We start from the raw sequence: 27,543 nt of genomic DNA, 5'->3' as shown, positions 1-27,543 counted from the left end.
GTTTTGTGGTTGAAAAAAATAAATAAATTTACTTTGTAGTTAGGAGTGTAAATCACTACATCGACTCTACCAATAATCAGACAATCACTGACACTATATGGTCCATGTCTGATAACTTGCCTTTGATGTCACATACACATTAAATAGTCAAAGTGATTTATTTCATTATTTACCCACTTCATCCCAGATCCCATGGTTGTCAAGGCTGTAAATAGGCACATGCAGATTTCATAAAGAAAAACGTTAAACGCTTAAACATTTGCAGATACAATAATATAACTTAAATTACATCAAATTGTAGTTTCTCAGGCAAAATGTAATGCATTTTTAACCTGTATGGCAACTCAAAGTCAATGGGAAGGTCATTTGTGCCAAGCAGCAAACTTTCACCACTGTTATAGACACACAATCTCTCACACACATTTACACTGTTTTTTGTTTTGTTAGACTTACATGTTCTTTAGACAGGTACACTGAGTTGAGTGTTCATTACACTGTTAAGGGAGTTTGTTCGAGTAGACTAATTTACACACACCTGGCAAACAGGATTTGATATGGTCAGTCACAGAAAGAGAGACACTGTTTTGTGTTGTTCTCTTGGATCGTTTCAAGCTTATTGCATAATGTGGCCTCTGGTTTTGCATCTTTTGTTTAATTGTTACAACTTACCCCAGCAGTGGGCTAGATTGTAACAAAGGCACAAAATGTATATGACATCAACTCGTAAGGGCTGTGATATTTTTGTAGAGGATTGAATTAGCGTCTTTTGTAGTAACAAATATACTTTGTATAAAAGTTTGAGCAATCTAGTTCAAGAATTCACTGAGTTACAGATGCTGTAACAAAATGTGTTACAACCACGCCCTGGTCTCCCCTTACCTTTTTGATGTCTGGCATTTAATGTTTTTCTAGACATGTTCTAAAAATAAAAATAATAGCCTAATAATGAATTTGTCACATATAATTCTTACTGATGTAAGCACATTACATATGTCAATAAAAGTATAGCCTATGCATAATTTAAATGTTATATGGATAATTTAAGTGTAATATGGAATTTCACATGTAATATGGAATTTTAAATGAAATACGAAATTTAATGTTGCCTAATATTTGACCCTTTTTACCCAGATTTTACAGAAACGAAAGTTAACAAGAAAAGAGTAAACCAATAATGATGTTAATTAGTTAGATATTTTTTTACAGTCTATGGTTAATACTGAAAAGTAGGCCTATTTCTCTTTTTTAACAACCTATAATGTATGCAATCAATCATAACAAAGTTTATAAATTTACATTGTCTATATCGCGAATTCACTGACTACCGTTATCTGTGACAGCCATTTGTTATAAATAAATAGTTCACTTAATATAGCCTATCGAAGGTTGACAAGTATGTAGGCAATTGTTTTAGAGCACAATGAAACTACAAATAGGTGTGTGCGCAGTGCGCATATCTATGTTAAATATGCAAATGTATAAGAAAGAACTGAGGTCTTCGTTCTATATAACTGCCAGCACTGGGGGGCGCTGTGATGTTTCTAAACGCCTCAAAGATCGTCGCTCTGATTGGTCAAGGTCTGAGCGTCCTGTCCAATGACTAGAATGTCGCCGTTTTCAAATCGTCAGACACGGAAGTATCTAACACTCAGAGAGAGTCAGCCTGAGGCTGTTTAGAGACCTGGTAAGAAGATGATAATGCTTCCTAATGATTATGATATGTTTATTTGTTTAGAAATAGTATTGAGTTTGTTAGTTCCTTATCGAAAGTAGGCTCGTTACTAATTTTCCGGGTTATTGTTTCCATAGCAAAACATTCGTTGCAGTTGTCAGTTAACGTTAGTTAGTTCATTCTAGTATTTTTAGTCTGTTGTGTAATGTTATACTTCCTGAACTATTATCAGATGTTTAAATAACACATTTGGGTTTCTTCAATGCGGTACTTTAGTGTTTACTTTTAGATCAGTATTTAAGGAATTTAAACTGGTGCTATATTTTGTATTGTATATTATAATTGTTTCCTCGTGTGTCATCCTCTGTGAGATGTGTGATTGTTAGTAAGTAGGTTTCAGGAAGCCACAAAAGAATTCCCAGACTTTTCAATTTTTTTCAGAGACCTTCCTGCTATTGAAATGGAGAGCTTTCTAAGGCAAAGGCTTGCCCAGGCCGGTGGCAACCTAATGGGTGGATCATCTCTTCAGAAACCCATTTCTTCTTACCAGGCTATCAAATTGCCAGATGTGTGTTCTAGTTTCTATTCAATTGCAGATGAACCTTTTCCCCAAGTGTCTGGATTTCTTGATGACACTGTCGGCCCGTCGTTTCTTTCAAATGAAGCCGGAACTGTGTTGAATTCCCCTGGTTGCACACCATCAGAAAATCAAACAAAAAATAAGGACGAGGAAGTTTTAGCACCAAGTAAAGAGGCTGCCATCAAATCCGGTCTTAGTTGCTCTCTTGTAGCACACTGTCAGTCAGCAGATGGAAGCATGTCTACTAGATCAATACAGAATGAGAAAGACATTAGTGCAACAGCAGATAAAGCAGATGGGCACTGCAATGAACCCGCGGTATCCACTACATCTTTAGAGAAATCAGATTTTGTGAATGAAGTGTTGAAGAACAGCACTTTTAATGTGACTCAAGATTCGAAAGAACGGTCTGACACTGATGTTAATGTGACTGTTGATCTACACAACGCCAGGGAGAAGAACAGCACTTTTGAGTGCCAAGAGTCAAAGGAGAGGTCCGACCCTAGACTTAATTCAACAGTGGATATTGATGTCCCCAATATTAAGACTGAGTCAGGAAATACCACTGTTGACCTGGTCCAGTCACATGACCCTAAAGAGAGTCCTGACACTAGGGTTAATGCAACTGTGGATATTCCTAATCTAGATAGTGCACATTCTAAAACCAATTCATCTGTGAATAGTGCACCCTTAAACACTACAACAGAACAGCTCAATGAAAAGCTTGAAGTAACCGTAGACATTCAGCCACAAGAAAAACCAAGTGGTAATCTTAACTCCACTTTGGATGATAATATAAAAAACACAGAGGAAGCTAATTTAAAAGACAATGTAATGGTTGATATTGTGGAGCAAACAGCCAGTGCACCTCATCTACCTTCTAGCGAGATTGAACAATCGAGCTCAGATATTTTAAAACCAGCTAAGATGATGTTTACTAAACATAATACAACCACTGATCTTCCTATGCCAGAAGTTCCAGTTTTGAAGGACACCACTCTAGAAATTAAGCCCTCAAGCACAGATTTAGCTTTAGAATTAGACCTGGTCAGTGGTGCTTCTAACTCGGTGGGAATCACTAAACCAGTCTCTAACAGCAGCGAAACAAACGTTGAGATAAGCACCTTAGCTTTTGTTTGCTCTGTAGATGCTCCCAATGATGCTCCTGAGCTCAAAGCAGAGGAGCATCACAAAATAAAAGAGAGACCTGGATTAGCTGAAAGTGAGTCCGTTCCCTCCTCTGATATGGGAAACATCAGCAGAAACAGTATTTTTTGTTTGGATGATAGTTTGGACATGAAAACAAGCTTCATGGTTACATCCACACCTATCATTTTTGGCAAAGAACCCAGATTTGAGATACTGAGAGATGCAAAGCCCACACCTATGAGAAAAAGACTGTCTGTGATCCACAGTATGGAGGCCCAATCGAATGATGAGCTTGTTGGTGTGAGTAATCACAATGGAACTGGTGCTGTGCAGGCGACTGAGAGCTCAAGTCAGAAGGTCACATCAAACTGCATTTCAAGTCACAGTACATCAGAACCAGCAAATGAGAACAAGCCTCCCACAAAACTTCCAATTAAAAGACAGCTTCCTCAACTTTCCTCTAAGCTCAGTTATCCCAAATCCAGTCTTCCACCAAGGCCACAGTCGTCCATGCACTCCTCAGTAGCGGACAAACCAAAGACTATCCAAGGGACACAGGTTCCGCAATATCGCGACACAACATCCACCACCCTGCTTGGCAACCGGAAGTCAGTACAGATGAACAAGGGGAAGAACATCGCATCTGTCAAGAACACAGCGTCAGCTAGCACTGTTAAGGTAGGAAATTCTATGCTATGAATCAGTCACTTGGAAACATAAAAATTTGTTGGGTTTAATTGGGTTAAAATGTGATTTATTTATATATATATATTTTTTTTTTGGTAAATAGACCTCTATGGTTTCTTCTGTCACTGGATGTAACTCTACTGCTGGTGAGTGGCTTATACACATTTTTTCATTTTCTTTCTTTTTTTACACATTTTATACATGCACAATTATATTACTGTTCAAATGTTAAAGGTTTTTGTTTTTATTTAAAATACTTTTATTCAGCAAGTTTGGATTTAATTATTTAAAAGTGATACATTTATAATGTTACAAAAGATATAAGAACTATAAATGCTGAACTTTCTTTTTGAACTTTCTATTCATCAAAAATTCCTTTATATATTAAGTTCCCCTCAAAAGCAGCTCAACTGTTTTTAACATTGATGATAAATTCGCAGCTAAGCACCAATCTTGAGCATATTATACTGAATTCTGAAAGATCATGTGACTGCATTACAGGGATAAATTACATTTCAAAATATATTAAAATGGAAAACAGTGAAATTATAATTTTACAATATTATTGTTTTTACTGTATTTCCGACCAAATAAATGCAGCCTCTGTGAGCATTAGACTTTTCAAATTGAATGATAGTGTACATGACAGTACTTTTTTTATTACTATGGTGTATTATATAGTAATTGTGCTTTCTGTAAGCTGTAATGTGGTTGCAGTTGCAAAGCCTTCAAGCTCTGGTATACCGCAAAACAAACCATCAGGACTACAGCCCCCAACCCGTAAAAGACTGGCTCTTAAGACGCCTCAGACTACACGATCCACTGTTGAAACCTTTCTGACTCAGCCCAGTAATAAACCAACAACAGGATTACAAGGTACGATTCATTATTGTTTTTCCATGATAGTTTTTCCTTTGTGTATCTTCAGATTTTGTTGCTGATTTTATACTTTTATGCAACATGGATACATGGTAAATACCTAGACAAAATTATTATGTAAATGAAGGACTCTGGTTTTATGTAATGCTTTGTCATTCCAATCATGTTTCCTCTAATTCTATCTATGAAAGGTATGAGGACGAGGAATTCACTGCTTCCCAGTGTGGGCCAAACGCACTTGAACAATGATGGTTTGCCTTCGGCAAAGAGAAAAAGAATTGGTGCGATCATTTGTCCTTATTTTTTATAATGATTGTTTACTTTTAACAACTATAGGAAATAAGTGCATTAGTGAGACTGGATGAATAACAGGTATATCTCTAATACTTTCAGAAGGTCTACAACACCTTTTAAACACTAAAACACAAAATGTTTTAAACCAATGAAGTTTAGTTGGAAAGCCAACTAAAGTAATAATTTAATGTAATTATGAGTCTCTGGTGTATTTTCACTTGTGGTGGTTGGCAGGGACTGTGGTAAATTTGAGATTTAAAAAAAAAAAAGTTTTTATTATACCCTCTTAAAACTAGTGTTATTGTAATGTTTCCATCAACCTGTTTTTATGCGCATTTTGGGACATTGCATAACAAAAAATGGATGGAAACGCCAGGATGCGCATAAATTATTAACATGCGCAAAAAAACGTGCTCAATTGAGGCAGATAAATGTCTTATTCGATATTAAGACATGCGCGTAAACTATGATTGAAATGTATGGTATTATTTACTGAATAAATCCCTTTATTGTGCAAAAAAAAAAAAAAAAAACTCATGTGACTTTGCATCAGCAGTGGATGTGATAACTGAATTAAAATTTTGAGAAATAACAACTTTGGATGGAAACATATTAGCTACTGACAATATTTTGTGATATTTAAAAATTAAAAGACATTAAGATATTGGGCCAGATTTACTAACAGCTTACACCAGCGCAAACCCTCTTTTGTTGTTAAGAATTACTGTCAGTGAAAAATGAGCACTGAAAAATCATGGACAGGGTTATTTTTGCGGCTGACCTTATTACATATGCATTTGTATGAGTTTCCCTTTCAGATGCAAAATCTATGGGAGGACAGTATTTAAATAGTCAATTTACTGGTATTTGCGCCATTATTACCAGTTGCACCCCAAAAAAAGCATGTTTTAAAACAGACACTAATTTGCGCTGCTCTTGATAGATTTCGTTGGTCATTATGGAAATGACGTGGCTGAGTCTGTGTTCTTACATTTGCGCGTCTTCAGTAGATCACTTTTCATTCCCATCTGCGGTTTTATGGGATTGCGCTCATGCTAATTTGCCCTGTTTAGTAAATCTGGTCCATTATGAACAAAAAAGCATTGGGTGTGTCAAAGCAATGTTCAAGAACATTATAGTGTCTAAAATGTGGAAAATAGCCACCCATTGCCTTAAGCCACACTGACAAATCTCAACAGGACAGCTCCTGATATAGCACTGGAAAATAGAAGCCGCCAGGAATCTGGGCAAGAAAATTGAGTCATTAAATTGACATTTCTTATTTGCAAGGTATTTTCCCTGCTTGATCAGATGTAATCCAGGCGGATTGATATACTTGTGAAGGGCGCAGTAATAGCCTTACTGAATAGATTGGTGCATTTGGGAGCTTGTTGTTGAAAGCTTTTTAATTCATCCATGTGAAGGAGTAGTGTGTGCATGCCTTCCCTTTGAGTGTTTTCATTCTTTTTGAAATGGAGATTTATAGGTCTGTTCAAACTCAATTATAGGATGGTACATTGGCATCCGTGCCACCATAATGCACTGCATTAATTATGAATGTAAAATAGAAAATATATATATATTTTATAAAATGTTGCAAATGACTATTTCTGTTTTAAATAAGTTCTGTGTTCTCCAAACTGTTCATTAAAGGATCACACTAGACACTTTTTATGGATGTTAGGATCAAGCTGTTTTGACCAACTCAAACATGGATTTATTCCCTGGTTAATGAAGCTGCAAAATGAGGACCTCAGAGGAGTGTTTCTCAAACTAGACCCTTTGATGTCCTCTGTTGTCCACTTCTCTCTGTCCTGGTTTGGTCAAGTTTGCTTTCTCCTAAGAACCAATTAAGAGCCACTTTCATCTGTGCTTGTATACGAAGAAAGTGTCCTCTTGTACCAAATTACCACAGAAGTAGGTGACAGTGTTTTCTTAGTAGACTGGGGTAATGGCTGTTGAAAATGGCTTTGGCATCGCTGGTAAAGATACAACTTTTTTTTTTTGAATACTAATAAAATTTGCAGCATTAGAAATGTTTTGATTTATCAATTACATGCTAATATTAAATCCTTTTAAAACAAAATGTCTTTGTCATTCCCAACCTTTTAATGGTAGTGTTCATATGGATGAGCAAGTGTGAATGGTGAGCAAATACTTAAGACAATAAGATATTGGTTGGTATAGTTTGTTACCGTCGTATGTTGTTAAAAAAAAAAAAATCTTGAATGGACAACTGTATAGTAAATGTTTGTGAAATATTCTAACACTTTTTTGTTGTAATGTATTTCTATATTATATATGTGTTTGTTTGTAATGTATTAATGTGTGTTTGTATCCATAGCACATGCTGCTCTTTCTACAGTAGAGAGTGATGCTGTGCATCCAGCTGACGGAGCACATGAATCAGGTGAATTTTGGTGGTTGTTCATGTAGTAAGTTTTCTAATTCACAAATAGTGTCTAATATTTTCAAACCTACCTAATCTTTTTAAACCCCCATCCAGGCTGTGTTAATTGTTTGCAACTTCAAGGCAAACTTGAGAGCGTCCTCCAAGAACTAATGGGTTTGCGTTCAGGTATCTCTATTATTATTTTTTCATAAGTTGAATATTTTTTCTCCAATAATTTTACCCTATTATAATGTCTTATGTTTTGCATACCTTTTTTTTATAGAGTGTAAAAAATGGGGACCATTGCAGGAAAAACTTGAGATGTGTGTAAAGGAAATGAAGAGAATTTAAGTAGGTATTCTGTGTCTCTTCACAATTTATCCCTGGCATTTTGTTCTTTTTACAGATAAATATCAAATGATTGTATTATGCTGATATTAATATAAGCAATATTGTATACCTCTGCCTGATTCTGTCTTTTCTCTCTCCCACACTTAGAGGAGAAAAGAAGAGAAGTGTTGACAAAGAAAGTTTTAACTTTAACCAGTTGTGGAATTTCTATGCAGTTTTATGCATGTTTATGTGCTTCTAAAAATGAGACACTGTTAATAAAATGTAACCCAAATAAAATTGTCTCTAGGCTTTCCCTAATAAATTATGAAATTATTTGAAATATTGAAATATGGTTTATTGTTTGTTTTAAAGGCATGTGAGAAGAGTCATATTTTACATTTTCCACTGTAACACATTGCCTTAGTTAGGTCATCGTGTGGTATTACAAATAAATGCAGCAATAAGCAGAGCAGGACTTATAAAATGCTGGAAAAACCATCGCTCTCTCAAAACAATGATTGTCGTCGATGGCAACCCGTCCTACTACGATTGACGTCAGAAAAGAAAAAAACGACCCTGCCTGGGGGGAAATTACTTTTCCTTAAAAGGCTTGAATTTCCGCCTGAGTTTAGTATTCACGTCCTGCCAGTCAGCCACTCATTCTTCTAGATTAGATCACACACGGTGCATCGTCTCGTCTGGCTTTCCAGTTCATCGTCTCTAGAGAGGGTAACTACCTTTTTAACCTTTATTCTTTATAAAATGTCATTCTTAATCTTCACATGTGTGACGTAGGGAGTATTCGTGAAGTAAAAGATCTGAATTGTGTTTTCTGTCAAGTGTTGAGAGCCTCTTTAACAGTAAAGCGGAAATCCCATATGTTTATCATTGCATTACACATCCTCGTGTAGAAATGGCGCGCGATGTTTAATGTACTCTTCTATATTATTACCGTATTTGTATTTATTTATACTAGCATAATACATTTCAAACAATCCGAGAAAATTATATTTTTGTTATCGTATCACCAAAACGTATTATATTTGTCTAATAATGTGAAAAATATACGTTCATGTATATTTTTTTCAATTTACATCTACATTATTATACTTGCGTGCGACACTATGATAGTTTCCATCATGTAGGCAGTCATTGCACATGTTTCTTGATGTTTATTTTCCCAGGTACAGTTTTACTTCATTTAAACATGGTTTAAATAAAACCTATTCGAATAGTTTTAATAAATCATCCCAAACTGAATGCATCAGTACATGTATATGTAACTCATGTCCTGTGGGTCTAAAACTATAGTATTATTAATGGGATGCTGAGCTGGAGTGTAAGTTAGTTTCATTAAGTCATGATGAAATTCCATGACTGTAAAGGTGTCATACAGGTGCTGCTGGTCTATTCAGTTTGAAAAGTAAAAGATACACCAGTAATTGTGCAGTATTGGACTTCATGTATGTAAGTTAAATCACTGGCTTTATCTTTAAATCAGTGTTTTCAATGTAAATGCTTAAATAAATAAATAATTGTTAAGGCCAAGTGAAATGGCCACTTTGCTTCAAAAACCTGGGCTGCTGTCAGACATCATCTTGAAATATATGAATCTGATTCTAAGACCAGCAAACTCATCAGTAGGGTGAAGCAGGTGCCAGGATAGTCAGATTATAGACAGTGGACCTGTGAATTCACCTTGTCCAAACCTGTTTAAATTGCCTGCTTATTACTTGGAATTAGTTATTTGCTTAATTGCTTAGGGTAGAGGAACGTCTAGGACAGGGCAGTGCATTATGTGAGGTTACTGATAATTATCGCAATTTAACAACCATTTTCATGGGCTAGCTAGATTTATAGTTTGCTTTTTGTTTTGTGTGTGTGTTAGTGGTTTTATGTAAAAACCCTGGAAGGAAGTCAATGATTTCCGTGTAGTGACGTCGTGGAGTTAGCAAAAAGAGTTTAATAGTTTAAAAAAAAAATATATATATATATATATATATATTTGTGTGTGAGTATCACAAAAGAAAATGTGGTAAGAATGCTTAAAGATTAGTGTTAAAAGTTTTTAACTGTTAAATAGTCATGTAAGCAGGTGCAGGTTTACTTCTAGTGTTCCATAGACAGGACCTGATCAAAGATGCATGACTACTCAAAGCTGCTGGTCAGAAACCCACACAAGAAGACCTTCACTGCATGTTCTCTTATTTCCTTATGAAAGTGTGCAACGCTTTGGACTGCCACTGCTTATCATCAGTCGCTACTATTTGTCATATGTAAACATTGTATTCAAATAGCATTTTTAAAATATTCACCAATCTGCATTCAGAGGGTGAGTTACCTCCCTATTCTTTTTTTCTTTTCTTTTTTTAAATGTTTCCTATAATTTTTTATTTCTTTGACTTCCGCCATGATACTATTCCCATTTCACCCAGTCTGCTCTTTTCATCTAGCCAGTAAATTGTGACTAATCAGTTTGGTCTTGCCTGAAAATTGTTTCCGGCCACACCAATGTCAATGCTCTAAAGCTGTTGTACTTTATGAATTATGGCTCAATAATGAAAAGGCAATATAAACCTCTTAGATATTAATCTTATTAATGATGGATCGAACTGCCCTGTGGTGAAATGGGTTGTTCATAAAGTGCTCTGTCTGTGTCTACGGGTGTGGTGTGAAGCAGACACCCTAATATTTATGCCCTTTACATGTAATGACTTGGTTAAAAGGCGTTTACACCAAGGACAAAAACTATAAAGTTTTAATAATCATTCTAATTCAATGAAAATAGAGAATTCCACACCACACCTATAATGATAACCATATAGTTTGAATCACTTTCCGAACAATTTTTTTCCCCAGCTAATGAACGATAAAAACATTGACAGCCAGATTTTAAACATTAAGCAGTACGTACTTATAATAAACATAACAGTATGGTGCGTTGGTGTGGAGGCTAATATAGTTATCATTATAGTTATTGTAATAGCCAATAATAGCCAAAAATAGCCCTAATTAACAAAAAAGACAGTATTTACTGAAAATAATACTTTTTTTGTATTATAAATAAATAAAAAGTGTGTTTGTGTGTGTGTCTATATATATGTGTATATATAAATGTATATGTATGTGTATATATATACTTATATTGTTTCTCTTCTCCTTTAGTGCCTTCAGCTTTATTATCCCAGTCTTCTCAACGTTATCCATCATGATTGAAAATAAACTGGCCTCCTTTGGGAAGATGCTGCTTAGGCGCCGCATGCTGGACACCTCTCAGGACGAAACCCGCTTTGCTCGCTGTCTCACCACTCTGGACCTCATAGCCCTCGGTGTGGGGGCGACACTGGGTGCAGGTGTATACATCCTGGCTGGGCAAGTGGCCAGAGAGAAGGCTGGGCCTGCAATCGTGCTGTCTTTCCTTATTGCGGCCTTGTCCTCTGTCCTCGCTGGCTTGTGCTATGCTGAATTTGGTGCACGTGTTCCCAAGACGGGATCCGCTTACCTGTACAGCTACGTGACAGTTGGGGAAATATGGGCCTTCATCACAGGATGGAACCTCATTCTGTCGTATGTGATTGGTGAGCGTTTTGACTAAAATTACTTTTTCCCTTTTTGAATTCAAATATAACAATTAATTGTCATCTCCCAAGAGTTTATTCTGAATGCAAGCCCAAGAGTTTGACCAATTATATGCGATTACGAATGAGCTGAAGTGGTTTTGAAACTGCATGAAGTGTTTACTTCACTTGAGTGAAGGACTCTTGAGCAGGTGCTTAAGTTTAACTTAACAAGTGGACGTTCTGAAGTCTTTTTCATTTACATATGTGCTCCTCTCTTTGTCACAGGCACAGCTAGTGTGGCACGAGCTTGGAGCTCAACTTTCGACCATCTAGTGCAGAAAAGGATCTCTGTTTTCTTCAATGGCTCCATGTCATTTCCAGACACTGGAAATGTGTTAGCGGAGTATCCAGATCTGTTTGCCCTCATCCTGGTGTTGTTGCTCACTGGTAAGAAACTTTTATCTGACTACTTTTTCTGTCCAACACGATGGTGCCTAGTTAATTCTTAGTTGACTCAAAGTGTTGTTCAAAGTCAAGACTTCCATTATTCCATTAACCCAGTGGATCTTTGTTCCAGAATTAATCTTCTTGACTTCACTTCTTATCCAACACCTGATTTTTATTGGTTCTACTACACAAACTACACTGAAGGAATTAAATCATTTTAAATTATCCACTTAACCAATATATGTTAGTCTTAGGACTGTTGCTCACTCTTTCTTTTCACCATTGCCATGCAAAAGACCATAATGGTGTGAATTCGCTGCCTCTCACCTCCCACACTACAGGATTGTTGGCATTTGGAGTGAGTGAGTCTGCATTTGTCAACAAGATCTTCACAGGAATCAACCTGGTGGTTCTGACATTTGTCATCATATCGGGCTTTGTGAAAGGCGACACTGCCAACTGGAACCTTACTGTGGAGGACTACCTTAATGGCACCAACAAATCTGAAGCACAGTAAGTCACACTTCCTCAACTTTTATATGTTGGCAAAGCAATAGTAATCTGGAAAGTACAGTTTCGAGCATAATTCAAACTTGATCAGTTTGTTCATATTTACTGAATACAGATATGCAACTAAATTCCAAGAAATATAAAATTAATAAATCAGATAAAAATGACAATTAAATGAATGATAATGAAAGGGTAGTAAACAAAACAAAAATACTTAAAAACATTATTTATACTGTGTGTATATAAAAATGTATATGCATTATGTTGTCTGTAAACTTAAAGTTGAAATATCTTTCATGTCTTAGCAACATTGAAAAAGAATTCGGCTCAGGTGGCTTTGCACCGTTTGGCTTTACCGGAGTCCTTTCTGGCGCTGCTACATGCTTCTATGCATTTGTGGGCTTTGACTGCATTGCAACCACAAGTAAGTTCAACAAACTTCTCATGTAAAACCAGAATGTCCTACTTTTAAAACCAAACTCACCCCAGCTTTGTTGATGATGTTGTCATAGGTGAAGAGGCCAAAACCCCCATGCGTTCCATCCCGATCGGCATAGTGGCCTCTCTGCTCATCTGCTTTTTTGCCTACTTCGGAGTCTCTGCAGCACTCACACTCATGATACCCTATTACAAGCTGGACGTCCTGAGTCCACTTCCTGAGGCCTTTGATTATGTGCACTGGGAGCCTGCTCGCTATATTGTGGCTGTGGGGTCTCTGTGTGCCCTTTCCACCAGGTACATTTATGAAGCCGTAATTACATTACTGACATTGACATAAAGTCATCATGAAACAACTAATGTCTTTTTGACTTTTTTGTTTTGTTTTGTTTTTGGTGGGGATGTTCTTTAGCTTGTTGGGCTCCATGTTCCCTATGCCTCGTGTGATTTATGCTATGGCTGAGGACGGTCTGCTCTTTCGCTCCCTCTCCCGCATGCACAAGAAAACCAAGACACCCGTGCTGGCAACCATTGTGTCTGGCATTGTAGCAGGTAAAACTGCCTTCTTATTCATATAATGTCTGTCAATAGATAACTCTTTTAGTAATTTTGTCTAACTCCTATAATCTCCTTTATTTCCTCCCTGTAGCCCTGATGGCCTTCCTGTTTGATCTCGCTGCCTTAGTGGACTTGATGTCAATTGGGACCCTGCTGGCATACACTCTGGTTGCTGTCTGTGTACTCATTCTCCGGTGAGTATTTACTTAAATTACCATTTAAAAGTGAAAGAAATATGGATGCAATTAACATTCAATTCATCAGATGTTCTTGAAAAAAATGTTTCATGGTTTCCACAAAAATATTAAGCAGCACAGCTGTTTTCAACATTGATAATAATAATAAATGTTTCTTGATCACCAAATCAGCATATTATATTGATTTCTGAAGGATCATGTGACACTGTAGACTGGAGTAATGATGCTGAACATTCATATTTGCCATCATCACAGGAATAAATTACATTTAAAAATATATTCAAATAGAAAAGTTATTTTAAGTTGCAATAATATTTCACTCATTTTTTAATCAAATAAATGCAGCCTTGGTGAGCCTGGATTAAGATGCTTTTTTAAAATGTGTCTAATTTATTTTTTAAATCTGCAGGTACCAACCAGGCAGCCTTAGCTCCAGGGCTGTGGATGAGAAGCCAATGGAACTACAGAGGCTGGAGGCTAAAGGAGCCATGGCAGATGTGGATAGTGGGGATGAGTACGGCCAGGAGCTGGAGACAACGCCCCTTAAGGAGAGGTTTTCCTTCAGGATGCTGGTGCAACCTATCCATGACGTACCCACCAAGATTTCGGGCAACATTGTTTACTTTGCCACTGGCACCATATGTAAGCATTTCCTTTGGTCCCGCTTATGATACCGTTTTTGCTGCAACATGTAACTGTAAAGTTAAGCCCAGGGAAATGTAAAATAATACTTTTGTTGTTCATAAAGTGAACAGGCAGATAACCACCTTCTCTTTTGCTCTTCAGCTGTGCTGTTCACTATACTCTGTGTGGTGCTGTCAGTGCAAATTCAGCAGGAGGGGATGGGCAACCCTCTCTATATCACTTTGGTTGTTATCCTGTCTGTTCTGTCTGCTGTCTGCATTGTCGTCATCTGGCGACAGCCCCAGAGTAAAGAGGCTATCAGTTTCAAGGTACAGAGACTTACATTAACAAAGCTGCGTTATTACCCTTGTGCTTGAAAAATTGAGAGTGTCAGATGTTTAGGTACTTATAATACTCCTCTGTCTACATTTCGTAGGTGCCTTTGCTCCCCATTCTGCCTTTGGTCAGTATCTTTGTAAACATTTACCTCATGATGCAATTAGATGGACCTACATGGGCTCGTTTCGCAGTATGGATGGCTTTTGGTAAGTTATGGCATATCAAATCGTTGACTTGGATAATTGATGTAATTGTGTGTTAAATGTGCACTACCATTCAAACGTGTGGAGTCAGTAAGAAAGAAAATAATCCTTTTATTCAGGATGGATGCATTAAATTAATCAAAAGTGACAGTGGAGACATTTATAAATGTAATAAAAGAAGTATTTTTCAAATAAATGCTGTTCTTTTGAACTTTCTATTCATCAAATCCTGAAAAAAAATTTTTTGTTTCCACAAAAATATTAAGCAGCTCTACTGTTTTCAGCATTGATAATAAGAAATTAGAAAATCCAGCTTTGTCATCACAGCAATTAATTACATTTTAAAATATATTCAAATTGAAAACAGTTGTTTTAAATTGTAATGTTTTCAGTATTACTATTTCTTAATAAATAATTGCAGTCTTGTTGAGCATTAGAGACTTCTCTCAAAAACTTAAAAATCTTACAGACCCCAAAATTTTGAATGGTATTGTAATTGAACACTAATATGGATATTTTGCCAGGTTTTCATTCAAAGTTTGACTTCATTACATGTCTCTTTTAGGTTTTCTTATTTATTTTGCGTATGGAATAAGGAACAGCTCAGAGGGTAAAAAATCTGAGCCCATTTTTCAAGGAAAGAAGCCAATCTACCTGTCTGAAGATGACCGTGAACATGAGGGGCCCACTCCTTAAGAAGAACAAACTAGATTGGTATGGCAGCTGCGTAACAACCAGTTTTGTAAAATGCAGTCACTTTCATTTTTGCACCATATCATTTTTCTGAAGTATGCATCAAAAAGCGACCAATTTTATTCAGTAGGTAAACTGTATTCCCTACTAATAGTTTACCTTGTGTCAGTGCATAGTGGTACTGTGACAGTGTTACTTATGTATGTCTAGACTTCATTATGACAAGACGGTCTAGTCCTACATGTACTTTGTATGCACATGTTTTTTTGTTTTTTCTGGTACCAGTTAAGAGATGGACCAGAACTGTTACATTTGTGAACTGGGTGTCTCTGCCTGTGGGTGTTCTCTGGTCATAGGATGACTCATCTCGTTCATAATAAATACGTTATTCAAAGACTTAGTTCAGACAGGCAGCAAACATCTCTTTGGGTGTATCCAACTGAAGTTTTTTTGTAATTCATGATGCAACGTGTGTTTAACTTCATGTCCAAATTCACTCATTTTCTCTTATAGCACACTGACATTCACTAGTGAATGTGACTAATTGCACAATGATGTTCTCTAATGTGCCTCATGAGTTCAGCACTGTGGCAAGATGGCAAAATTTAAACTGGTCTGTCCTCTCTTTCCACCCCAACAGGTGTTGTATGAGCCTGTTTGCATTATGCTGGCGTTTACATCATTACTATAGCAAGTTTAGCAACCAATGTCGGTATTTACTAGCCTATCTACTGTAAGTAAACGGATCAGAATTCATCCCTTGCAAAATCACAGTGAGCACACTCAGTCCTAAATTCACATTTAAAGACGACTCGGATTTGTGTAAACAGAACCAAAATATGTTTACTGGACCAGAGATAATTGGGAAAGTGTAATATATTTAGTAAAATATTATGTGCTTTATTGTTTTGAAATCAAAACGTCCTTGTAGTACTTAAATTTATAAACTTGATATGATTTGAAAAAGTGATACATGAAAAATATTGGATTTTATCAGTAGATTTCTATATGTAAAAGTATATTCTTGTACATTTTTGTAACTTTATGGATGTATTTATGTACCAGTTGGAGGAAAATATATTTATTGTTTATTGTACTGTAAAGTTTTTTTTAAAAGTTGTCACTATTGAGCGTTACATTTTTGGGATGTAAAATAGGAAAACCTCATTGTCTTAAATGTGCTTAATAGCAAAATCAGGCATTACATAATTGTCTTATTTTCTAAAATAGTCTTTTGTTTTTTACTTGTGTGACAAAATTTGTAATTTTTCACATTGAGCGTCAGCCTCTAAGTGCTCTTATTTGTCATGCAGATTTTTGCCATTGTAGTTATCTTCTTAAGATAACATTGTTTATGCTGTTTTCATGTTTTTTGTAAAAACATTGCAATGTAAATGCTTTTTCTTAAAGGAAAAGTAGGTCTGAAAGTGGAGATTATGGAGCTTTGGGAATTTAGTGGCTTTTTCATTTGTTGCTGTGATACTGTATATTTTATTGACATGGACAGAATAGTGTATGGCTCTTTACACTACACAGTTGTTTGTACAGTATATTTTTCAAAAGTTATTACAATTTGCTGCAAGTATTGTGACTTTAAAGCATGTTTTACAGTTAATTTTTACACAATGCTGCTGTGTACTTGAGCTGGGACTGTTTCCTCCAGTTTATTATAAAGTCATATCTGTTACTTGTTTCTACTAGTTATGATGGGTCCGTTGTATTACCTTTGAACAGACACTGCCTTCTTACTTCTGAGGAAATCTACAATAATACCCATAAGGGTCTATCCCTTATGGGTATTATTGTAGATTTCCTCAGAAGTAATGGTTTTACAAATCTCAGTGTTGTGACTTGCTGTTTCTCACTCTTTCAAAGCTGTTTTACATTCAATTTACATCATGACTGAATAGCTGTATTGTATTGCTACTGTAATTGAAAAGACATCACTGTTTACTGTATTGTAAGACTTATGGTTTCATATCCATGTACATACTTTCTCTCTAAAGCTGAAGTGTGAAGTTTCTGTGCCACTAATGCCAGCAAATGAAATTTCAAAAATAGTTACTGTTTTCAAACATGTTTCCAGAACGCACCACCATCTGCCATTGGTCAAAAGTAGCAGACGCAAAGTATCCGTCGTTACCAACACAATTCAGTGGAACTAGCGACCATGCTTTTGGGAAACGCACCCCGGTTGGGATGCTTAAGCAGAGGAATGTGTTGATGGCTACATAGATCTGCAGTATTTACACTTTTTGAGTACATAGGAAAACAAATCCTTACTTTAAATTATCTCTGCATATTAGGACGAGAAAGTATTTTGACGCTGAAAAAAATTACACACTTCAGCTTGAATTATTCCAATGTAAATAGCCTATTCCAATGTAAATAGCCTATTCAATGTGCCTTTATTGTGTGCTATGCTGTCATCAAATAAATATATGAAGTATTGTCATTCAGTTGCTTTCTTTTAAAAATGAAGATTGCAGAATAGAGAGTCTATCTGTGAAAACAATTAAATTCTATAAGGAATTTCATATAGAAGATAAAGTCAGTATTCATGCCAAATGTTGAGTTTGCTTACATAATGTTTAACATAATGGCAAAGACAAGCAAAAGATGAAAAGCTCATTTAGATATAAAAGAGAGAGAGAGAACACCCCACATTCCATCACACAGCATGTGAAATGACTGCCATTCTGCAAGGTGCGAACAAAATGGAGAGCTGCATTAAAACTACAAGTCCCAGAAAGCCTTGTGCTCCGTTTCCTGCATATATGGCCAGCTGACTTCCGGTGTCTTTAAATTCTCAACCATTAATCTGATCGAACGCTGCGAGTGATTTTGGCTACATCTAATCTGATTATAGCGATGGATATACCCATCAGTTAATATATCACGAAAGCACTGGACCATCAAACGACCGCGCCTGATTTGATAGGCGTCTGTAACTCGATCAAAGCGGTCGTTTTAGTTCCTCTTTATTTTGCCGCAGTCAAAATTATTCCAGCTCAAGGCCAGCGGTCGCGCGCACTTTCTCTGCTCATACAACCTTTCACATCTCTCGCATCACAATCGACACATCTCTCTTCTTTAATGGTTCGTGTATCATCGTTTTGATGTGTCTTTAATTTTGGACTATATATTTTTCCTGATCGGCAGTCGAGCTCATCCTGGTTTGGTGTCTGATTCACAGGCAGGGCTGGATTCCTAACACGGATTCAAGCACTCAAGCTGATATATATAATGCTGATCCAGTAATACAAACAACAGTTTGGCTTCACGTCAAGTAGAGCAAAGGTATGTGATGTTTGTTTTTGTTGCATTTCCCTATACCATCTCCGCTGTTAAACGTCTATCTGTTTATAAGCCATATACACTGTATTGTTTATATGGCTGCATATTGTTTAGGTGATTCATTAATCAGTATATCGGATAGTCACTACCTTACTCGCTAAACATTCACCAGGATCTCGTGAATTAGTGTTTGTCTAGTGTTTGTAATGTCTTGTCATCTCACCTGTATTTTGTAATACTTTGCAGTTTTTCTTTGTAAAGTATGTCACTTAAGATAGTAACTAGTTATATCGTGTTATTGCTGGTTTGACCACTAGACTGTGTGTAGTAAACAAATCTGTGTGGCATGTTGTGAATAATTGACTTGGTGTTAGGCTGTGCGAGGCAGTGAAAGGCCTGAGGGAGAAGACACATACTGAGTCTTTGTGCCAGGAGTTGTGCTGCCCTCTCACTGCTGGTCAACCATCGATTCCTGGCTGCCCTCCACCTCTGATCACAGCCATGACCTCTCAGAGAGACCCTGACACAGTGAGTATATCAGGCCAGATCTCTCTTTACATCCTGCACCATTGCACAATATCAATATGATGAGCATCATCAGGTGTCATTTTAGAATGCGTTCAAATATGTACATTTTTGTCATCTATTTTTACCTTGTTGCTCCACAGAACTGATTATATTTTCATTATTTTGTCTGTTAAATGCAATAAAAGTTACTTGGCACAATGTTCATGCTGCTCCTTTCCATGCTATGAAAGTGCATGGTGACCATGGCTGTCAAGTTATAAGACGGGGGAAACAATGATTCTTTAACTATTTGTCAAAACTTCTGAAGCCTTTGATGGCTTTATCTGATGAATAGACTAAAATTTGCATTATTATTCACAAAAATCTACATGCATCTTGCATGTTTTATTCAAACCAAAGACAAACAGATGATGACCGTTTTCATTGTAAACTCTTCCTTTTATCCGCATTTGTGGGGAGACGTCATTGCATTTGTCTGTGAAATCATTTATTAGTTTAAGCCTAAAAATGTTATATTAAAAAAACAGTTAGTGTTATTTGTAAACCACTAAGTTACTATTGTAAACTTAATTTTTGTTTATTGAAACTAATGAAAATGACAAAAGCACATCAATTTTGAGAAGTTGTGAATTTGAAATGAACAAACTAAATGAATCTTGTATGTTACAGTCTCAGTCTAACTGTTGCTTTGAGATTACTTGTTGTTTTCTGAACCTGTTTGTTGTTTTAAAGCCATTATTTGGGGATGGGGCAAATGGTGATGCCTTTAAGCTCTGGATTTGAAAGTGACATGACGTGTAGCCAAGTATGGCGTCCCATACTCGGAATTTTGGGATGAAAGCAACATGAAGTTATTGCAGACAAATATATAAGCCGTGAGATTATAGAGGTGTTTGCGTACTGTTTCTGGGGCATTTAGGCAGATTTGGTGTTTTGTATTTGTCAAGGCTTTAAGAACTGGGGCAGCAGGGAGTGCTTATTTGTTTGTTATGCTCTCATCTATATTATCCATCACAGATTTGCTGATAACACCCTAAATCCACCGGAGCAGGCTGGAGAAGGGCTTTCTGTGCCTTTATCGGGGGTTTGTAAACAGTCTGTTATCATGACGTCATGCATCATGCTTTGACCTCTTTTGTTCTCACTGCTGGTCCCCATAGGTGAAAGCCGAATACTTTCAAGAGTGTCTGAATGGGGGTGGGGTGCCCTACATTGCAAATGCCCTCGGCACAGGAGCCTGATTTCACAGTAGGTTAGGTTAGGGCATTGGGGGGCCCTTAGTAAGGATTTAGCTGGCACGTGGTGCGAGAGGATGAACACATTTTTGTGGCTGGAAGAGGTTGTCCTTTTCCTGTCATGTTATTTGATTGCTTCCACTATTTGGGTCATGACCTGGGCTGCTGTCAAGGTGGGGTGGAAGGAAAACTCGGGCCCCCTATTGCGAGCTGGTGTTAATGCCACGAATATAGTATGTTTGACTCAAATTAAATAATAATGTAAACCGATTTACTCAACTTGTCCTCACACATTTTCAGTTGAAGCTGAGAGGAACTGAATGTCTTCTTTCACTTCCACTTTCTCAGAAACATGTTGAAAGTTGTTCCTGGTCCGCTGACTGGTTGCAGTGTCTCCATGAAGCTAGTTTTCCTTCGTTTTTGTGCTTTGTCGTATGTGGCTTTATACACAGCAGTGCCAGGGCCAACTGGCTCACCTTCTTAGCCCCCCCTCCCTTTCTTCATCTGATTCTGAACGAAAGCATTAATGCCCAGCCAAGCTCTGTACACTGAGTTTGGGTGATGTAATTTAAAGTGCAGTCATTGAAAACCATGAGGCGGCAGGGGGACGTGTAAACCCTGGAAGAAATAAACTGAACAAGAGACTCTTTGGAATCTCAAAGTTCCTGGTCTGATTTTAATTATGGTTTGATATAGTGGCACTCTGTGTCTTTTCTGTGCAGACATTGAGTCTTATGGTGCTTTTTATATTCAAAGAGGATGCTGCCAAATTTATTCAGTTCAATTCCTATATTGGGCAATGTGGCGAAATCACTGTCTTGGGTTGGTTGATCAAGGTCATGTCATCATTGCAAGGCTAAACTTTTTTTTCTTGTTTTTTTTCTGATGTATTGAATATTGTTGCAAACTGATTTAAAATTGAAACCACTGTAAAATTGTTTAGCTGGCTAACATAGGTTAGATTTATTTGTTATTATTGTATTTAAGCATTAATTAGAATGAGTTAAAAATGCTTAACAAATCAGTAATGTTTGGAACTGTATGTTATTGTTTTCCAGCAAAATTATGTCTGAATTTATAGCTGTTGTATCTATTATTGCTGGAATTTATTTAAAATTAATTACAATTATTATAGTACAATCATTATTATTATTATTATTATTATTATAAAATAGTAATTAAATAATAGTAACAATTTTTTTATTATTATTTTTTTTATTCTGAGAAATGTTTTCTAAGGCTTTGAACATATTGGCAATAAAAATCAAATAATCCTTATGTTTTAGGCAGCATGATGGATCTCTTAAACGGATGAACATTGGCCTTTGTGGTGTTAATACTGATTGTAGAGGCATTGTGTCTGTCTGTTGCTTTTTAATAGGACTCATGCATGGGGCAAATTTATTGTGCTAATCCACCGTGCTGCTCCCCTCGTCCTGCTAGGGGTTATGCATGGGCCATGTAAATTTAATAACTCAACCCTGGGTTGTCTGGGACACCTGGGGTTATCGCATTAGGGTGAAGGGGTGTCTAGGAAAGGGGGGGCTGGTATCACTACATGCAAACGAAAAGGCATTAGCACTTCCTTTCTGCCCTACCCTGCGTTTCCCCACTCACCAGACCATTTCACAGGAACCTTTAAAGAGGGTAGCCACTAGTTTCACCCTTAAAGTTGAACATAAATCTAATTAGGAGGGAATGCCCATTTCTGCAAAGGACTCTCCAGGTCGTCTCATGTTTTCTGGGGTGAGCACAGATTAAAGGGTCATTGAGGTCTATTTGGTGGAAATGTCACTGTGTATGAGTTATAGGGCTCTGCTTCACGATTTAAAGATTTAATTAGTTTCCTCTCTCCTTTCACTCGGATACAGGTGAATCTACGGCTGATCCTTGTAAGTGGGAAGACACAGGATTTCACTTTCTCTCCGAATGACTCTGCCACAGACATTGCCCGCCATGTTTTTGAAAACTGGCCAGCAGGTATGTTTTGAGTGTATATTTTAATTGTATTTATAGCTAAAGTATTGTATTTGTGTTTGACACACTTTTTTTGTGCACAGAACTTTTTGTTAAACTCAATAATATATGTGGAACTGCTAAACATCATCCACTGTAAAATGTTAGTTATTTTTGGTGAACAATCACTTTGAAATGGCAACACTATCATTCAAAAGTTTAGGGTCCGTAAGATTTTTTTTGAAAGAAATTAATACATTTATTCAGAAAGGATGCATTATATTGATTAAAAGTGACTAAAGAGTTTTCGATTTCAAATAAATGCTGTTGTTTTGAACTTTCTATTCATTAAAGAATCTTTTCTCAAAAATATTAAACATAACTTATAACTGTTCAACACTGATGGTAAGAAGAAATGTTTCATGGGCACCAAATCAGCATATAAGAATGATTTCTGAAGGATAATGTGACTGAAGACGGGAGTATTAATGCTGAAAATTCAGCTTTGCCATCACAGATAAATGCAGCCTAAGGTGAGCATAATAAAACCTTAACTTTTGAATGGTAGTGTCTATCATAGATGTATATGGAATAAATATATGGATTAGATACTTTTCTTATTGCTGATTTACTTTAACTGGATATCATCTGTGACCACATGCGGTCCAACTATGATCTTGACCATTTTTTTCATAGTGAAGCTTCATACAAGCCTGTTTCAGTAGTGAATGTAATGACTTGCATTGCAGGCTGGGAGGAGGAGAGTGTGAGCAGCCCCAGCATCCTGAGGCTGATCTTCCAGGGCCGCTTCCTGCATGGCAATGTCACACTAGGAGGTGAGCACCAGACCTTGTCTGCGTGTCTGTCACAGTCAACGCACTTTGACAGTCCTGTTGTTTCGCTCTCTTTGTCTGTCTCTACGTTATTGTGAGGACAGTGAAAGTGGATGTTAAAATATGCTGGAGGTCAGAAGCTGTTTGTACTGGGCAAAGCAGCCAAGTTGTTTGCAGATATTCAGAATGCCACTTCTCTGTTGAATAGCTCTGAAGTTGCCCCCTGGCCGAACAACTGTCATGCACTTGGTTGCCAGAGAGACGCTGCCAGAGCCGAACTCCCATGGTAAGTCCTGATATATTCCTCCGGCAAGCTCCTACTGCTCTAAACACGGCTAAATGTCTTTGGCTTGCCTATCCACATCCACTTTTTGTTTTAAGGACAAGGACACAGCAGTAATTGGAGGACTGATGCCAGGTAGCAACTGGCTTAAATCTTCCAGACACATTATAATAATAAAGATGCAAACAGTCACATTAACACTGAACTTTATCCAGTCACACAATGCTGAGTCAAAACTGTAACGTAAGATCTGTAAAGTCTGTAACTTTCTTGGTACTTCCAGTTTAACCAGTTGTGCTGGATTTATTGAAGCAAGCTTCTTGTTCACTATGACTTGTCATTATTATATTTGGAATGAGGAAGCAGGTTGCATGCTTTGATGTATTGATAATCAAAAATAGAAACACTGGCTTCAGAGCAGAGGTTTGTTTTAGCCAGCATTCACACTGTCGCTTCACAATAGATAAAGTTAACATGAACAAATGGCCCATTTGTAGCCCACAGTCTTTGTGGTTTTAAATTCCCTTGATTTCATGCAAAGTCAACATGAAAAGAGGATATATATTGATGAAGTCTTCAAGGCTATATTTATATGATCCAAATACACACAGCTAAAATTTAAAATAACTTTATGCATATTTTAAAATGTAATTGATCAAAGCTGAATTTTCAGCATCATTACTCCAGTCTTCAGTCACATGATCATTCTAATATGCTGTTCAAGAAATATTTCTAATTATTATTATCAGCGTTTTATTTTTGTGGAAACCGTGATACAAATTTTTTTTACAGGATTATTTGATTGAAAGTTCAAAAGAACAGCTTTTATTTTGAAGTCGAATTTGAGGCTGATTATGAACTAGGCCTGGTTCCTATAGAACGCCCACTTTGATCCAATCCATTCCTGATGTATAAAATCAAGTCCTGTATTTGCATTTCTCATCGAATACTCTTTCACTCTGAAATGCATTACATTACCGAAGCAACTCTGTTGATTTTAATTCCACCCTTCACTGTCATTCAAGGAAGAAAATGAGCTATTTCCTTCTCTGTCAAGTCATCATAGTGTCATGCTTTTCCCTCGCATTCTTGTAACTGAAGAGTGTTTCAGAGGAGGACCTGTGATTTCTTTGATTTATTAGGTGTCAATTAATATTTGCTCTCTTCTCGTAGGCCAGAGGAACAGGGAGAAGACTACAGAGAGCAGCTGCTGTCTACTGCTGTAAAACCCAGACAAAGCTTTCCCCACCTCCTCCTGTCCTTCTGCTCCCCGCTCCTGTCTCTGCTCACCAACCCGTGGTGCATTCTGGATGATTACAGAACAGCCCCAGGGACAGTGCGACTAGGTTTTCGTTCAGTGTTTTTGCTCCTTATAGTAGCTGGAGACTCTCTTGTGCCAAGTTTATCAAATCTCATACGTTTGCCTTGGTTTGGTTTTCTCGTTTCGTTTGGTTGCCAAAATTGATTTTTGCTTGGTAAAGTGGCCATTTGTTTATAGGCCGCCTCCTCTGAAAATATTAAACTGTGCAAATATGACATACCTGAATCATTGAAAGGAAATTATGTAAGCGGATGTGCGAACAGGTTTTCAGAGGGACGTCCTGTATTCGAGAGACCTCCTGTTCTCCCAACACCCAAGTGTCAGTTTTCACTTGGCATTACACGCCTGACTCAGATGAAGCTTAATATGCGTCATTATCACAGACTTTGGTTTGCACTTAACACGGATCCTTATCTGAAGTCACTGTGTGTGTTGTAGTCTTAATCCTCCTGCCTGCCTCAAACAGAAGGAGCTTACGGAGAGAGAGGTGTGATGACACAAGCACCAGTCTGTTGCTGTGGACCGAGGGAGTCTGCTATAGCGCTGGTGGATTTGACTGTGCCATGGCCACCTGCGTTTTTTGCCTTTGTCCTAGGACCAATCGAGAGTGGATCTCAAAGTCGCCAGACTCCTCTTACTACCTAGCTACGTCAACATCTGTGCATGACCCTAGTCTAGTGTTTCCTCGCCCTGGGTGTGTACCAGCCGCCTTTGAAAACCATTCACCCTGTGTCTACTTGAATAGAGTTTTTTTTTCTTTTCTTTTCCTCGTCTCTGCTGAAGAAGCATGTGTTTGATGTGAAGTGACACAAACTGTTCTTCTTGCCCAGTCAGGATATATCATCTGTATCCTGTCCCATGCTTGTCTAAAATGCGTCCTGAGGGACACAGTCCAGGTGCAAAGAATAAGGAAATCATCCGAAAGCCTCTGTCTGGAGCGAAGGGCTGGGCTGGTAAAAGCCCCCATTATAAGCGCTATGGATTCATGGACCCCCTGCTATGTTGTTGCATTAGAGGTAAAAATGTGCGTTGGGGATGGCCGGCCCTAATGGCCTCCCACTGGGCCAGAAGAAAGAAACAATTGAGTGTTTTATTTCCTAATGTTTGTAAGCCGTCTGTTTTGTTTGCCTTTTGATTGTGGGAAATTAATATTATTAATAATGGAGTAATAATTGGGACCTTTTTATCTTGTCCATGTATGAGTTTTTATTAGTACACATCAGATGGCTGACTCGTGTTAATTGTGTGTGTGTGTGGGAGTGAGAGTGGATGAGGATTTTTTTGGAAAGATAGTGAGTTTGTTGTGGAAATGTCCACAGAAACTGTCTCCAATCTTCTTTTGTTTGGCCAATTACTGCAAGAGTGTTTTATCATTGTCACTGCTATGAAAATTAGCTACAAATTATTACATGTAAAAAAAAAAATCCCTAAATCTTGTATTATAAATTAATAAAATCTTTCAAATAATACCGTGTCCCTGTGGATTTTAAAATATTGTTATTTATCCTTATTTATTTTTATTATTTTTAGCATATTTATCTCCCCAAGCCTTTACTGGCCAACAATGTTACAGTCATGCAGAAATCACGATATTACTAAATAACATATGACGTAAATCACAATGTGTATGTAACTGCAACACCAATTAATTATTACTGCTTTTAACACTATTTCAGGAACTAAATCTTCTGGCACAGTATTGTATACAATATACATTATTATATACACTTTGGGTCTAGTGATGCATTCTGTGAATAATAACACGTTGAATGTCATTCTCACGTCCTTTATAAATGAATCCGCTGCACCGTGTGTTTATGTTGTGCTGTGGTTCTGCCTCTAGATGGCGATGTGGTTCCGGTTCTCTGGGTGGTTCTGAGACGTTATATCTATCCTTTACGGAGTGCTTTTCCTCATGATTTTGGCCTGTCTGTCTGACCACGGTTTAATATTCGCTAGCTCTTATGTTGAGGCAATTAGCATTCTATTAAACATTTATTAAATAAACGAGCCAACACAAACACGGTTATATCCATGATAGTATTCACTCTGTAAAGTCAGTATCGTCGCTTTGTTTATGACCATCAATTTCCACTGACCTTTCGACAGCAGGCCCAGTCGCGTGACCTATAACATTTCTTTCCTCTTTTTAATGATTGCAACGAGCCTTAATTTATTGTAGACCTTTTCTCGTTTAATAAAATTTTCCTTCTGTTTTTGAAAAGTCCTTTCATGACTTATTGTTGAGACATGTCCAGGTTTCCAGTTGACTTTGGCAGAGAACTGGAGGAAGAGGAATTGTCCAGATCGTGCACTGACTCCAGCACACACACTCTTAATCGCTTTATAGTGAACTTCTCGTGGTGTTTCTTTTTGCACTGACTGGACCACACAATTATAATAACACTAAAGAGTTGCGAAAGACAATTAATTATAAGCTAAATAGCCTATCTGTTGAATATCTAATAATATACATCCAATGTAGCCTAATATACTTGTGTACACTAACGTTCAAAAGTTTGGGGTCGGTAATAT

General features: G+C 37.2%; 3 protein-coding genes across 6 annotated transcripts; all 3 read left to right on the top strand.

Annotated features, from left to right (window-relative positions):
• Positions 1-1,187: 1,187 nt before the first annotated feature.
• On the top strand, positions 1,188-8,331 carry LOC307171092 (uncharacterized protein). Of its 2 annotated transcripts, XM_079892477.1 has the most exons (9): positions 1,188-1,684; positions 2,114-4,079; positions 4,192-4,234; positions 4,806-4,964; positions 5,159-5,248; positions 7,606-7,671; positions 7,768-7,839; positions 7,937-8,004; positions 8,152-8,331. In XM_079892477.1, exons 2-8 carry the CDS (start codon positions 2,133-2,135, stop codon positions 8,002-8,004), a joined length of 2,445 nt encoding a protein of 814 aa, XP_079748603.1. In that variant the 5' UTR covers positions 1,188-1,684; positions 2,114-2,132; the 3' UTR covers positions 8,152-8,331. The 2 variants fall into 2 exon arrangements, with proteins under 2 accessions (XP_079748603.1, XP_079748604.1); XM_079892478.1 differs by lacking the exon at positions 5,159-5,248.
• A 304-nt stretch (positions 8,332-8,635) lies between these two features.
• Positions 8,636-18,009, top strand: slc7a3b (solute carrier family 7 member 3b). 3 transcript variants are annotated; one of them, XR_013823437.1, is made up of 13 exons: positions 8,636-8,715; positions 11,152-11,564; positions 11,832-11,993; positions 12,335-12,506; positions 12,809-12,927; positions 13,016-13,238; positions 13,354-13,493; positions 13,591-13,693; positions 14,106-14,338; positions 14,483-14,649; positions 14,757-14,865; positions 15,428-16,485; positions 17,364-18,009. XR_013823437.1 is itself a non-coding variant. In XM_079891965.1 (13 exons), exons 2-12 carry the CDS (start codon positions 11,195-11,197, stop codon positions 15,556-15,558), a joined length of 1,929 nt encoding a protein of 642 aa, XP_079748091.1. In that variant the 5' UTR covers positions 8,636-8,715; positions 11,152-11,194; the 3' UTR covers positions 15,559-15,576; positions 16,196-16,279. The 3 variants fall into 3 exon arrangements, 2 of the variants coding, with proteins under 2 accessions (XP_079748091.1, XP_079748090.1); XM_079891965.1 differs by lacking the exon at positions 17,364-18,009 and having other exon boundaries at positions 15,428-15,576; positions 16,196-16,279; XM_079891964.1 differs by lacking the exon at positions 17,364-18,009 and having other exon boundaries at positions 15,428-17,102.
• Positions 18,010-18,358: 349 nt separating this feature from the next.
• On the top strand, positions 18,359-25,880 carry ubl3b (ubiquitin-like 3b). Its single transcript, XM_079891830.1, has 7 exons — positions 18,359-18,654; positions 18,752-18,855; positions 19,227-19,380; positions 22,487-22,595; positions 23,321-23,407; positions 23,613-23,690; positions 24,861-25,880. The coding sequence occupies exons 3-7, from the start codon at positions 19,354-19,356 to the stop codon at positions 24,911-24,913; spliced, it is 354 nt and encodes a 117-aa protein (XP_079747956.1). The 5' UTR covers positions 18,359-18,654; positions 18,752-18,855; positions 19,227-19,353; the 3' UTR covers positions 24,914-25,880.
• Positions 25,881-27,543: the final 1,663 nt, after the last annotated feature.

Source organism: Squalius cephalus, assembly GCF_949319135.1.
Source record: "Squalius cephalus genome assembly, chromosome: 14".
Classification (NCBI taxonomy): domain Eukaryota; kingdom Metazoa; phylum Chordata; class Actinopteri; order Cypriniformes; family Leuciscidae; genus Squalius; species Squalius cephalus.
The sequence above is the reverse complement of the archived record's forward strand: the minus strand, read 5'-3'. Positions and strand labels throughout refer to the sequence as shown.